At 36.5% G+C, this 14,987-nt stretch overlaps 1 protein-coding gene across 2 annotated transcripts in view; it reads left to right on the top strand.

The window, feature by feature from the left end:
• Window positions 1-589: 589 nt before the first annotated feature.
• The window catches only part of LOC128628726 (Fc receptor-like protein 5), a 28,731-nt gene continuing 14,333 nt past the window's right edge, over window positions 590-14,987 (top strand). For both annotated transcript variants that reach the window (XM_053677957.1, XM_053677955.1), the window contains exons 1-6: window positions 590-1,105; window positions 2,535-2,813; window positions 2,946-3,245; window positions 3,326-3,454; window positions 11,244-11,273; window positions 12,698-13,015. In XM_053677957.1, the coding sequence (XP_053533932.1) occupies window positions 982-1,105; window positions 2,535-2,813; window positions 2,946-3,245; window positions 3,326-3,454; window positions 11,244-11,273; window positions 12,698-13,015 (1,180 nt within the window). In that variant the 5' untranslated portion in view covers window positions 590-981. The remainder of the gene's footprint in view (window positions 1,106-2,534; window positions 2,814-2,945; window positions 3,246-3,325; window positions 3,455-11,243; window positions 11,274-12,697; window positions 13,016-14,987) is intronic.

Below are 14,987 nucleotides of genomic sequence, written 5' to 3'. Positions count from 1 at the left end.
CGTATTGGTGACATGGTGAAAGTTTTTGCAAGGACATGTTTCTTTAGTATTTCCGGAAGTGTTGACACTTTAAAAGTGTCAGCACCTTTTAAAAGTCAGAAGTAAAGTTTCAGTGGTTAACGCCTCAACGATTAAGGCACTGGTCCCAAGGTGGGGTTTAAGCCCCAGCACCGCCAAGCACCACTGTTGGGCCCTTGAGCAAGGCCATTAAAGCTTCCTGCTCCAGGGGCGCCATACCATGGCTGACCCTGCACTGTGACCACAGCTTCCTGACAAGAAAAGGATTTCACAGTGCTGTAATGTATATGTGACAAAGGCGTCTTCTAAAGCTATAACTTTTTGAAAAGGGAAAGTCTTCAGGGCAGAGGAATTTGCAGAGAAACACTTTGTGGTTTCTCATGTACACGACAAGAATACCTATGAGAACATTTGGACTGCTGTGTTAGACACCATTCTCCACCAAGATCTTCAAAACACCACTTTTGGAATGATGGGGTTCATACCTCCAGTCCAGTTCCAGAGAAGCTGCTCCAGGCAGCTCATCATGAACTGACACCTTAGTAACAGCCTTTATGTAGCGCCCCCACCTCCCCACCCCCTTTGTCAGCTCTCTATATGATAGCTACATACTAGATGAACGAAAGTAACAAGAGGAAGTAGATATTTTGTCACTGTATACACCCTGTGAATAAGTTTCTCTAATCTATGGAATTATCTGATAAATGTTTTATGCTGAACAGAGAGTGTAAAAGGTCTTTTCAGTGTCCAGCATTAAATTGGGTGTGAAAATGATGGAATGAAGGACGCAGATCAGTTTCCTGTTTATAATTTATAATTTTATACTCACGTGTTGCTTTAGCTCACTTTAACTCTCTTTAATAAATGTAGAACAGACAAGTGTTTGTTATAGAGTAGAAGTGATATTTACTGCACATTTTAACCAGTCACTGAAACAGGAAGTGGCCAAAAAATCAACCTCAGATGAATAGAAAAACACCATCCGTCCCATCAGCTCATGAGTTTCACCATGAGAAGACAGCAGCAGTGGACCCGCTTACTAACACCAAACTGAACGACACCTCAAGGACCAAGAATTTACTGCTTGGTAATTTCAACAATTGTACCAATTTTAATATACAGTACCTCCCACTAATATTGGCACCCTTGGTAAATATGAGCAAAGATGACTGTGAAAAATTGTCTTTATTGTTTGACCTTTTGATTTTTTTTCCCCAAAAAATTACTCTACTCTCATGGATATCAAATAATTGCAAACACAACACAGGTTTATCCAAAAAAATATCTTTGTTAAATATAGGTGTGCAACAATTATTGGCACCTTTATGAATTGATATGAGAAAATATATTTGAAGTATATTCCCATTGACATGTTTTCTGCAAAGAACAGAAAAGAAACTGAAAGTCTGTTGTCTGGGTTGGAAATTTAGGCACTGAATTGTTCTTATGTTCAGTATTTTTATTACTACGTTCAATAACTTTTTTTTTAATAACTTCTTTTTGAATAAGCACTTTTAACCGTTCTCTGAGGGTAGGTTGAGAATGTTCTCTAGGCTACCAATCAAAAATAGGGCCTTTGTACATTTGTTTGTTGCAAATTTACAAACAATGCAGTTGCGATGGTTGCATTTGCTTATCAATTAACTATGAAGTTGCCCATTTGAATTAGCATAATAAGTTTTATTGTTTATAAATTCTTTAAAAAGAGCGCACAGTGGGTTAGCACATTCGCCTCACACCTCCAGGGTCCGGGGTTCGAGTCCCGTTGGGACCATGTGTGTGCGGAGTTTCATGTTCTCCCCGTGCTGCGGGGGTTTCCTCCGGGTACTCCGGTTTCCTCCCCTAGTCCAAAGACATGCATGGTAGGCTGATTGGCGTGTCTAAAGTGTCCATAGTGTGTGAATGGGTGTGTGTGTGAGTATGTGATTGTGCCCTGTGATGGATTGGCACCCTGTCCAGGGTGTACCCCGCCTTGTGCCCGATGCTCCCTGGGATAGGCTCCAGGTTCCCCGTGACCCTGAAAAGGAGTAAGTGGTAGAAGATGGATGGATGGATGGATGGGTGAAATTATTTAAATTTAAAAACACATTGAATTGATTGTACATTGAGTTCCCTCAATAAAGAGGAAATTGAGTAAAATAATGTAAAATGTGTTAGTGTGGATTAGTAATCTGGCCCCTTGGTATAAAAGAGAAAAAGTTCTGGCTCTCGTCATTATCAAAGTTGCCCATCAATGAATTAGACCAATATAAAAATGCACTTTGAATAAATGACACGGTTGTTTCACTTTTTTCAGTGCAGCTTGGATGTGACAAAGCCATCAGTGCTGCTCGTAATGACCGCTTTGGTCAGGGAAGTGAACCAACCTGGGTGGATGAAGTTCGGTGTAATGGAACTGAGAGTGTGCTAGACCAGTGCTCACACAGTGGATTTGGAGTAGAGAGCGATGGACATGGTGAAGATGCTGGTGTTGTGTGCTCAAATAAGGTTTTTTTTTTATTTGGCAATACTTGCAGACTTGAAGACTCCCACATTGACTCGGATCTTCCCAAACTCTGTTGTCTCACCTGGAGAAGCCCTTCAGTTCAGATGTTCCACACCCAGCCCAACATGCATCTCTGTAGACTTCAGATTGTATAAAACTGGAACATCAATAAAGAATCAAACTGCAGAATCTACAACAACATTTAATCTGACTGTAGATGCCACACATCAGGGCCAGTACACCTGTGACTACTCATACAGGGAAAGTAACTCCACATCATCCTGGAGCAACTCCATCAGCATCACTGTGGGTAAGCGACATGTTCTGGATATTTTTTTGCTAGTACCAGACAAAATTTGCAGCTCTGACTTCAGCTATAAACCAATTAATTCTCTTCATTTCATATTTTTCAGTAAGAGAGACCATGTTTGTTGTTTTCTAGTGAACCTGCAGCAGCCCAATATCTTTTTCACTGCTGCTGGTGGACCAGAAGTAACAACAGGCTACGGCTTCTCCATAATCTGCTCCACTGAACCTCAGTATCCAGGAGGTTCCTTCCACTTGAAGTTCAGTGGATCCAACATCACAAGAACTCAGTCGGCTGTTAACCACTCAGCCGTCTTCCTGTTTCCTGAGTCAGATTTTGTCCATCAGGGAAACTACAGCAGTGCTTATGAAGTTAACGTGTCTTCACGCACCTTTACCTCCACTACCACTGAGCTGCTGGAAATAACTGTGAAAGGTATAGTAAGAAAAATAGTTTTGTTTTAGTGTGTTCTGCAGTTTAATGTTTGAAAAGCCTGATGATGATTTCTCTCTCAGCATCTCTGGCTCTATACATTGGTGTTGGAGTGACAGCAGGACTGCTTCTCATCTTAGTACCAGTCATCATTTGCTTTGTGAAGACACAGAAAAGACGGAAATGTCAGATGGATAAGAAGGATTCACAGCGTGAGTTGCAAAAGTCATAAACATTTCACTATATTAGTAAAAGCATCCCTTTGAAGATGGAACTAAATATAATTTTGTTTTATACTACAGCGCTGTTGCAGTCTTACATCTGATTCATTTTTTTAAACTGCAGTTCTGACATTAGTGCAGCTACAAATCACAGGTTTAGATTTATAAGCTCATTTTTATATGGCATTGTTTCTATAGTAACAATTTAAACGCTTAAAAAAAAAAGTGTATTGGTGACATGGTGAAAGTTTTTGCAAGGACATGTTTCTTTAGTATTTCCGTAAGTGTTGACACTTTAAAAGTGTCAGCACCTTTTAAAAGTCAGAAGTAAAGTGGCAGTGGTTAACGCCTCAACGGTTAAGGCGCCGATCAGAAAGTCAAGGTTTAAGCCCCAGGACCGCCAAGCACCACTGCTGGGCCCCTGAGCAAGGCCATTAACCCTCCCTGCTCCAGGGGCACCGTACCATGGCTGATCCTGCACTCTGACCACAGCTTCCTAACAAGCTGGGATATGCGAAGGAAAGGATTTCACAGTGCTGTAATGTATATGTGACAAAGGCTTCTAAAGCTATAACTTTTTGAAAAGGGAAAGTCTTCAGGGCAGAGGAGTTTGCAGACAAACACTTTGTGGTTTCTCATGTACACGACAAGCTGAAATAATTTTTTTCCTTAACTTCAAGAGAAAGAAAAAAGAGGCTGATGAAGGAACAACTCTTTAGCTGTTAAGACAAGTGAGAACAGGAACTAACCTCTGTTGCAGACCTTGCACATCAACTAACTATAAATGGATAAAAGGTCAATTTCAAAATGTGTTATGGTCTGATGACACAAAGCTAGAAGTTTTCAGGCATAATTCTAAAAGATATGTTTGGTGCAAAAACAAGACCACTTATTACCCAAAGAACATCAAATCCACGGTGAAGCATGGTTGTGACAGCATCAAGCTATCCAGCTGCATCTCTACAGCTGGGACTGGGGCTCTAGTCAAGACAGAGAGAATCATGGGTATCTCCAAATACATAACTATTTTGGCACAAAACACTTCAGGCTTCTGTTAGTCAGCTGAAGATGAAGAAAAGTTTCACCTTCCACCACGATAATGACGTTATCATACGTGCACGCTTTGTAGGCGGAGACGGAAGCAAGTGCAGGTAGGCAGATATAATAATAATCCAAAGGGGTAAGACAAAATCCGTGGTCAATAAACAGGTAGGGGTCGGGCAATCCGACAAACAGACAAAACTAGGTAAGACAGAGAATCGAGGTCGAGAACAAAAACAATGGTCAAAGGCTTGGATAACGGCAGAGAACTAGTCAACTGAACGTTTACTTCACAATGTCTGCTTGTATGACAAAGTCCTTAAATACTGCGCATGTGCTGTGTGTGAGATTGCTTGCAGGTTAGTACTCCAGTCAAGGCGAGCGTGTGCGTGTGTGGGAAGTGTAGTCCTCAGCGGCCATGTTTGTAGTTAGCGGTGCCTCCTGGGAAACGGAGTTGCTGGTTGGCTGTGATATGACAGTATGTATGGTTTGAAGAGGTTGAAAGCTATCATGGACTTTGTCCTTCACACTACATCTTAACTCAGTTAAATACCAATGAGAACATTTGGACTGCTGTGTTAGACACCATTCTCCACCACCTTCTTCAAAACACCACTTTTGGAATGATGGGGTTCATACCTCCAGTCCAGTTCCAGAGAAGCTGCTCCATGCATCTCATCATGGCCTGACACCTTACTAACAGCCTTTATGTAGTCCCCCAACCCCCCCCCCCCCCCCCCCCTTGTCACCTCTCTATATGATAGCTACATACTAGATGAACAAAAGTAACAAGAGGAAGTAGATATTTTCACACTGTATACACCCTGTGAATAAGTTTCTCTAATCTATGGATTTATCTGATTAATGTTTTATGCTGAACAGAGAGTGTAAAAGGTCTTTTCAGAGTCCAGCATTAAATTGGGTGTGAAAATCATGGAATGACGGACACAGATCAGTTTCCTGTTTATAATTTATAATTTTATACTCACAGGTGTTGCTTTAGCTCACTTTAACTTTATCTCACTTTAACTTACTTTAATAAATGTAGAACAGACAAGTGTTTGTTATAGAGTAGAAGTGATATTTACTGCACATTCTAACCAGTTGCTGAAACAGGAAGTGGCCAAAAAATCAACCTCAGATGAATAGGAAAACACCATCCGTCTCATGAGCTCATGAGTTTCACCATGAGAAGACAGCAGCAGTGGACCCTCTTACTAACACCAAACTGAACGACACCTCAAGGATCAAGAATTTACTGCTTGGTAATTTCAATAATTGTACCAATTTTAATATACAGTACCTCCCACTAATATTGGCACCCTTGGTAAATATGAGCAAAGATGACTGTGAAAAAATTGTCTTTATTGTTTGACCTTTTGATTTTTTTCCCAAAAAAATTACTCTACTCTCATGGATATCAAATAATTGCAAACACAACACAGGTTTATCCAAAAAAATAGCTCACTTTAACTTTATCTCACTGTAACTTACTTTAATAAATGTAGACTAGACAAGTGTTTGTTATGGAGTAGAAGTGATATTTATTGCACATTTTAATGAGTCACTGAAATGGGAAGTGGCCAAAAAATAAACTCCTCCTCTTCAGATGCATAGAAAACGACCATCACTCTCATGACCTCATGAGGTTCACCGTGAGAAGACAGCAGAAGTGGACACTCTCACGAACACCAAGCTGAACGACACCTCAAGGATCAGGATGCTGAGACTTTCTCTCTATTTACTGCTTGGTAAATTCAACAATTTTATCAATACATTTGGCTTGTTCTTAATATTATTGTATAATTTCCACAATTTATACGTGTGGAGTGTGTGCTTAGTTAAGGTGAGATAATACATATCACAGTTACTCTTTGCTTGTTTATGGCTATTAAATTTACATTTATTTATGCAAATGAGTTGTATTTATTAAAACAAAAATATGCATATATTAACATACTAAATAAGGTCTAGTCTTTGTATGATGTTAAAATTTAAATATTTATTTTACTGTGAAGACACGCACAAGAAATGCACAAGAAAAAGTGTATCATTATCATGGTTAAATAGTGATATTCATAATCTTATGGAAAAAAGAGACCAGGCTTTAAAAACTGCATTAAATTAAATACAGATAACTTAATTTACAAAGGTCTCAGAAACAAAGCAGTACAAGAATTAGGGACGTCCAAAGTAACACATTGTACACAATCAATAAAGAATACTAAAGGACAAAGTACAGTCCTATGGAAACAAACAATTTAACAAATAAGACTCAAAAGCAGCAAGCAATCAAAGTAATTGTTGATAAAGCTATTCTGGCACATGAGTTTAATTCAACAGTAAAGGATGTTTACAATTGAGATATTATTATTATTATTATTTTTTTTAAAACAGCTTCTTGATGATAGCGCCATTAACTCATTTGACAAATTTATCAATCAGAACGTGTTTTCCCAAAACACTGGGAAAAGGCTGTAGTTATTATACCACTTTTACATCAGGGGATCCCAGCCTGATTTCACATTATCGTCCAATATCAATCTTATCGGTTATGTCTTCGTTTTTAGAGAAGGTTATAGCTGAACAATTAATAAACTATCTAGAGAGTAATAACCTCCTTCATCAACATCAATGTGGTTTTAGACCACAGCATTCCACAGAAATTTGAAGAAATTGCCTATTTCTTGGAAAAGGCTAGGCCTTCTTTGGATCAGCTACATGTGATGGGAGCAGTGTTTGTTAACCTAAAAGGAATTTGATACAGTTAACCACACTTTTCTTTTATCTAAATTAAGTGCAATTAATTTTAGTAAATGTTCAACTGAGTGGTTTACCTCGTATTTAAATTTAAGAGAGCAGTGTGTAAAAATGGAGGATACAAAATCATTGTTTATGAGAAACAAAATGGGCTTACCTCAAGGTTCAATCTTAGGCGCGTTGCTTTTTACTTTGTTTATAAATGATTTGCCATGATGTTGTCCAGATGTTGAATGTCAGTGTTATGCTGATGATACAGTAATATATACAGCTGCTAAGTCACTGGCCAAGGTTGCCGCAATTTTAAATGAACAAATGGAAAAGATATTACATCTTACTTTAAATGCTAAGAAAACAGTTTCATGTGCTTTTACAATAGAAAGCAAAAAAAAATAAAAATATGAGATGAGTTGAACTTTGAAATTATATATATATATATATATATATATATATATATATATATATATATATATATATATATATATATATATTTCAAAAATGGTAAAGGATTAACCTAAATTGTTTTAAACCCAATAGACAGTATATCACAATTGGGGCAGCTCATCTTTTTATGCATGCGATGATCTTGTCCTGCATTTCGTACTGTATTACAGTTTATATATAAAACAGGGACTATGTTAGTTTTCATATATTAAAAATTTATTTAAATTCTTTCATAATAAGACACCATATGTTCTATGTAAACTGATAAAGAGACAGGATGATACAGGTAGAATCTTGCTTACCATAGAACTTCACAAGGGCAAAGAGCCATATCCTTAATATAGGTACAGGTTATTTAGGGATGTATTTGTATGTATGTAAAAAGATATGCCACATTAGCTAAAAGCTTTATTCTACAATAAGCAGCTTAAAAAATTTTATTTCTTTATTTAAAAAAAAAAAAAAGCCTTTCTAGGGACTCGAAATGCAAATTTGCTTTTGCTATACTCTCTATTTGCAATACATATTTTTCCAGCTTTCAACTGGAATCGTTTTTTGTACTGTCCCTAGTCAAATAAACTAATAAATAAATAAATAAATAAATAAATAAATAAATAAATAAATAAAGACATTCTCCAGAAAAAGACATTTACAGTGCATGATTGCTTAAATTTGCATGAATCATGTTTACATAAACATTTACATAAAATGTAACAAAATTACAGTACAGTAATGATCAACATTTTGGGAAATGTTGAAGTAATATCTTTCTAAAGAGGAATAGGAATTACCATTTCATGAACTTAAAAACTGAGAGTTCTCAATTCTGTAAACTGAGATCCTGAATCTAGAAAAAATTATTTAGCAAAAAATGGTTTCATAAATATGATGGAGTTTCCACTCTAGCTGTTGTGAGATAGAGGGAATATACTGTATATGGTTGTTATTATTATGACATAATTGAATTTTTTATAGTATTAGATGCTCTTGAATAAAAAATGACACAATTTGTTATTTACACCTGTAGTGTCTTGCCTTCAGAATATACAGTACATGTCTGTATACAGTAAATATGTCTGTATTTTTAATTGTTCACAAATTTCTATATATAAATGAAACTTTGATTATTATTTCAATATTTTTCACAATATGTTTTGTCACAGTTATGACAATGACTTTCAGTGAACTGTTTTACTTCTTGTTTGAGGAATTGCTGACCAATAAAATGCAGTCAGAATGTAAGTGAAACTTACAAAAGTTGACTATTTTCCAGTAACAGCACTGCCCAAGTTCATTTCCTCTCATGCCTCAGCAATTAGACCTCAATGACAATATTTTAAATGTATTGAAGTGTAACCCTTCATCTTTAAAAATAAATAAATAAATAAATAAAGGCAATTTACAGTTACAGTTGATGATGTAGAACATCTGTGAAACTTTGTTTTATTAGCCTTACTTTCTGTCGAGTGTTTGCCATATACAGTGCCCTCCACTAATATTAGCACCCTTGGTAAATATGAGCAAAGATGGCTGTGTAAAATTGTCTTTATTGTTTAACCTTTGATATATTGTTTAAAAAATTGGTTAAATATAGTTGTGCAACAATTATTGGCACACCTATGAGTTCATATGAGAGAAATGACTTCGATGACTTCCTGTTTCACAGGGGTATAAATATGAGGTAACACATAGGCCAAAGTCATAGGCCTTAGTCATTCATAACAATGGGTAAGACCAAGGAATGTATCTCTGATGTGCGGCAAAAGGCTGTTGAGCTTCACAAAATGGGAAGTGTCTATAAGAAAATAGCACAAGCATTGAAAATGCCCATTTCCACCATCAGGGCAATAATTAAGAAGTTCCAGTCAAATGGAAATGTTATGAATCAGCCTGGAATTGGACGTGTGTCTATATCGTCTCAAGACACTGTGAAGAGGACTGTTTGAGTGGATAAAAAATCTCCAAGGATCACAGCTGGAGAATTGCAGAAGTTAGTTGTGTCTTGGGGTCAGAAAGTCTCCAAAACTACAATCTGAAGTCACCGACATCACCACAAGCTATTTGGAAGGGTTTCAAGAAAAAAGCCTCTATTCTCATCCAAAAACAAACTTGAGCGTCTTCAGTGTGCAGACACTACTGGAACTTCAAATGGGATCGGGTTCTACGGTCAGATGAAACCAAAATAGAGCTTTTTGGTAATAAACACCAGAGGTGGTTCTGGAGCAAACAGAGAGGTAGCCATATGGAAAAGTTCCTCATGTACACGGTTAAATATGGAGGTGGATCTTTAATGTTTTGGGCTGTTTTTCTGCAGAGGACCTGGACATTTTGTTAGGATACAAGGCATCATGGACTCTATCAAATATCAACAGATATTAAATGAAAACCTGACTGCCTCTGCCAGAAAGCTTCAAATGGGCCGTGGTTGGATCTTCCAGCAGGACAATGATCCAAAACAAACGTCAAAATCAACACAAAATGGTTTACTGACCACAAAATCAAGGTCCTGCCATGACCATCCCAGTCCCCTGACCTGAACCCCATAGAAAACCTGTGGGGTGAACTGAAGAGGAGAGTCCACCAGAAGGATCTGGAGAGATTCTGTATGGAGGAACGGTCTCGGATCCCTCACCATGTATTCTCCAACCTCATCAGGCATTATAGGAGAAGACTCAGAACTGTTCTTGGCAAAGGGAGATAGCACAAAATATTGGCTAAAAGGGTGCCAATAATTGTTACACACCTATATTTAAGAAAGTTTTTACATTTTAAAAAAATAAAACTGTGTTGTGTTTACAATTGTTTGATATCTGTGAGGGCAGAGTATTTCTCTGATTTTTTTTTTAACAAAAGATCAAAAGGTTAAACAATAAAGAAAAGTTTTCACAGCCTTCTTTGCTCATATTTACCAAGGGTGCCAATATTAGTGGAGGACACTGTAAGTCCCTGTGAATGAGCTGTTACTATAGAAGCAATGACAATAAAACTAATGCATTAATATAAACCTGAAATATGCAGCTGCACGGTTGTCAGAGCTGCTGTAGTAGAAAATTAATCAAATCAGAATCCAGAATTCACGAATGCTGTGGTATAAATAAAATCATACGATGCTCCTTTATTTTTAAGCCCAAAATATCATTAATTATATCTGTTACTCCACTGCTTTAATCATTTTTATTCATTATGTCAATGTATCTGTACCATTTACAGACACAAACACATACAAATAGAAAAAATAAATCAGTAAATAGTATACAGACTGCAAATTTCCAAACACATTACAGTTTTAAAACATTGTGTAGCAGAAGCACAAAACTTTTCCTTGAACAAACTCGATCAGACACGAGTGTTTTATTTCTTTTACTAGAAGTGCAAAGGATGAAGTAACACTGGTGTTTCAGTTGTGACCGAATTGCAGGCAAAATATAATCTATTTAAATATCACTGACTTTTATTTATATTTCAGTTTAGTTTATTTAGTTTGAGTTTTTACATCACTGATTTAATAAAATTCTTCTTTATTGTCTCTCCATAGTCAGCGTTCTTAGAGCTTCTCTGTTGGCTGGTAAGTGTATTTTTTTTATTTTAAATTTTTAGATATAAAATTTAAGAAACCCGTTTGGAAAACTGTGTATGTGTATCATGTTCTGCACATTTAATTAACACCAATAACATAGGCTCCTAAAACTATAAGGAAAAGAAAAGGATTGCTTACAGAAACTATTACATTTTTCAGCTGCATGCACTATTATTAACATTTATTATACAGATTAAATATTTTTAAACGTATATTACGGGTTGCATAGACTAGTTGTTTAGACTAACACATTCACTCAACTAGATGGGCTATGAAAGAAACAGTTAGGCAGATGATAAATTATTATGATTAAAAAAAAAGCCATCTAAATGAAATATCTCAGATTAGCATCTTTTAAATTGTTTCTGTTAAGATTTTCACCTCTGTTAAGACTCCCTGAGGTGTTCTGATCGGTCCTGTGAGGACATGCTCTGATAGAGAAGCGTTCCCATTGGCTGCAGCCTGTAGATATTATGGCCAATCAGGAAAATCAACATTGTGCAACCACATGCAGAATATTCGCTGAGTCTAGCCAAAACGAACGTTAGCTTGAAAGTTACTCCCCACTGTGCTCACTTGGTCTTAATATGCCACGTGCATCACAGGAACGGAAACTGCCGCTCATGCCATTCAGTGAACATGATCTCTGGATTGTAACTGAGAAAAAAAAAGTCTGTAATATTTTGTCTCTTCTTTTTTTATTGAAAAAATAAAGAAAACAGTTATTGGTGTCATCTCGTCATCGTCTAGTCTTTTTTTTCCTCATGGTTTTCATTAACGAAATTAACACTAGACATAATACAAGCTTCAAACATTAAAGTAGTCCTATATTATTAATTTTGAGGAAACTAAAAAGTAGGGGGTCAAAGGCGGGTGCTACTTTTCAAGATTTAGAGTCTGTGAATCACACTAAAGGAGAACATGCAACACGTTTCTGAATATTTTTAGACTCTGGTCTGACTTGTATCCAACGTAGCAGATAGGTTTGTGATTTGTTTCTGATATTTATTCTTTTTAATTTTTTTAGAATGTATTGTTTATTACATTTCTTCCTCTTCTTTTATTTTTCTGTCATGTATTGTTCACTGGTTTCTGTCCAGTTTTTTATTACATCTTTTACTAGATTTTCTCTTTTCACTTTTATTTTTATTTAATTATTTTAATTAATTTTATTATTTTCCTTATTTTGTTATTAATACCTTTTTTTATTTTTTAAATTAATAAACACTATACGATTTACCCAATGCAAATTATAGAAAGTTATTCAGTCATTATCTAAAAGACATTTCTGATAAACAAACAGGACTAACAGAAATGAAACCATATCAGTCTAAGTGTTTGGCAAAATTGTAATAAGATTTATTATCATTAAGATTAATTAACATTAACATGTATTTTGCTGTATGTTTTAGATGGCGCTAATATACGACTCGCTGGTGGCAGTCACTCCTGCGCTGGTAGAGTGGAAATCTATTATAAAAACCAGTGGGGAACAGTGTGTGATGATTACTGGGACATAAATGATGCGCAGGTGGTGTGTAGAGAGCTTGGATGTGGTAATGCTGTCAGCGCTCATGAAAATGCTCACTTTGGTCAGGGAAGTGGTCCAATATGGCTGGATGATGTTCCGTGTTCTGGAAGTGAATGCACCATCACACAGTGTTCCAAATCTAATAGATTTGGTATACACAACTGCGTCCATGGTGAAGATGCTGGAGTTACTTGCTCAGGTACAGAAACACTCTCATATTTTGACCTTGTCATGCATGTGATAATATTTATATTGCACTGATTAACTTTTATTAGTTAGTTAAAAAAAAATACATAGGTGTAGCACAATTATTTAGCTTGCTGTCATTTTGACAGTTACCTAGATAATACAGTGTTTACTGGATCATTAAAACTACTTGAGGAGTTTGTGTGCATAGGTGAAGCAGCAGCAACAACAAGACAACCAGGATGCAGTTAGCTTGGGTGTTTACTGATAATCTTTGTGCAGTACAGTCAAGCTGGAGAAAAAGAGACAGAAGATGTATAACTCTCCTATGTTACTGGAGATTAAAGTTGTCTGTGTGTTGGAGCTCTTGATTGGACACAGAACATTAGTATAGCCTTCATCCATGCATTTACTTTTCAGCTGACTTAACCAATGAGAGTGTGAGTACCATGAATACATGAATATATTACCAGAGAAAGGAATCAGCTCCAACCCACACTACGATATACTAAAGCTAAAATAACGCCCATACTCTTCCTTATCCTTGCCAGCCACTGTACAATAGTATGTACATAATAAGTAAGAAATAAAACACTAGTGGGTGTACTTTTATAGGATTTTTTTTCTTACAATGTTTTGTTTCACTTATAACATGTCAATTTGCCAGCAAGTACTTTTTTATTAATTTAAAAACAACACATTATACTGTACATTTGATCTATTTATAAATACATTTAATGTTGCAGTCCATCCATGAAATTAGTTCCTGTTATCATCTCTGTCAGAGGTATACATACTATGGGGCGTGCCCCCCTTAATGGGGCAGGAAGTATTTGGAGAAAAAGGCTGAACATTTTGGCTAAAGCAATATTATACAGGAACAACAAAGTAGAAATTCTAGCACTTTACAAACTGTTGATGGTATTTATAACTGAACAGTGATTTAAAACGCTGTTTGTTTGCTTTGTTCTCCTGCACTGCAGTCACTCTATGTGGAATATCTGAGCATTACCTTTACAGTAGCCCATTTGTGAAGATGTATAGAAAATACAGTTTTCTTAAAATACATCCTACTAAAAAATTGGTCTAACTAAAAAAAAAAAAAAGCATTAAGACATATATTTCTGCTCACTGCACAAAATGCTTTATTTAAAAAAAAATGTTCACATGTGAAAAGTTAAAACTTTTATGACTGAGTCTATAAAATGCTTATTGCACAGAAAAGTCCATAACATTATGATTAGGGATGCACCGAATGTTCGGCATCTGAAATTACTCGGCCGAAAATAGAAAAGCTAGACAAAATAATAAAAGCACATTTTGACTATTTAATTTAGGCAATGGTGAAAAAAATGGCAAAATATATAGAAAAAAACGTGTTCGGTATTCGGCCTAGTTTTTCATTATATTTGGTTTCGGCTTTGTCACTAATCGTGACGGAGCAGAGATAGGACGGATGCAAGTGCAGATGAACAGTTGTTTATTTGAAAGAGAGACAGGCAGACAAATCCAAAAACGTGATCCAAAACGTAATCCACAAACATGCAAGAGGTCAGGCGATTGGCAAACAGGCATACACGGGCCAAGGCTGGAATCTAGGTCGTGGTCACGGAAAACCGGGTCGATAAACAAAACGAGAAACGAACTATGACGAGGAACTGGAAGCGGATAATCCAGCGCGAACTAACTTTAAACATGGAACGTGACTGTGACTATGACTACTATACGAACTAAACTAATTCTAAACATGGCCCGTGACTATGATTCCGATACGACCTAATCTAACTCTACGATAATCTTCCGCGTTGTGTGCTGGGAGGCGCGCGGTATATATGTGGACATGATCAGCGTCTAAACCGCTAGCAGCTGAGGGCAATTCAGACCCACGTGAAATCCCAGCCAATGACAGAACAGGGAGGAGACATGACAGAAACATAAACAAAACACACGTGTCCAGATGTCATTACGGTCAACAACGGAAAAGC

The sequence above is a fragment of the Ictalurus punctatus genome, chromosome 2 (assembly GCF_001660625.3).
Source record: "Ictalurus punctatus breed USDA103 chromosome 2, Coco_2.0, whole genome shotgun sequence".
Lineage (NCBI taxonomy): Eukaryota > Metazoa > Chordata > Actinopteri > Siluriformes > Ictaluridae > Ictalurus > Ictalurus punctatus.
Note: the sequence above shows the minus strand (reverse complement) of the source record. Positions and strands in the feature narration are given on the sequence as shown.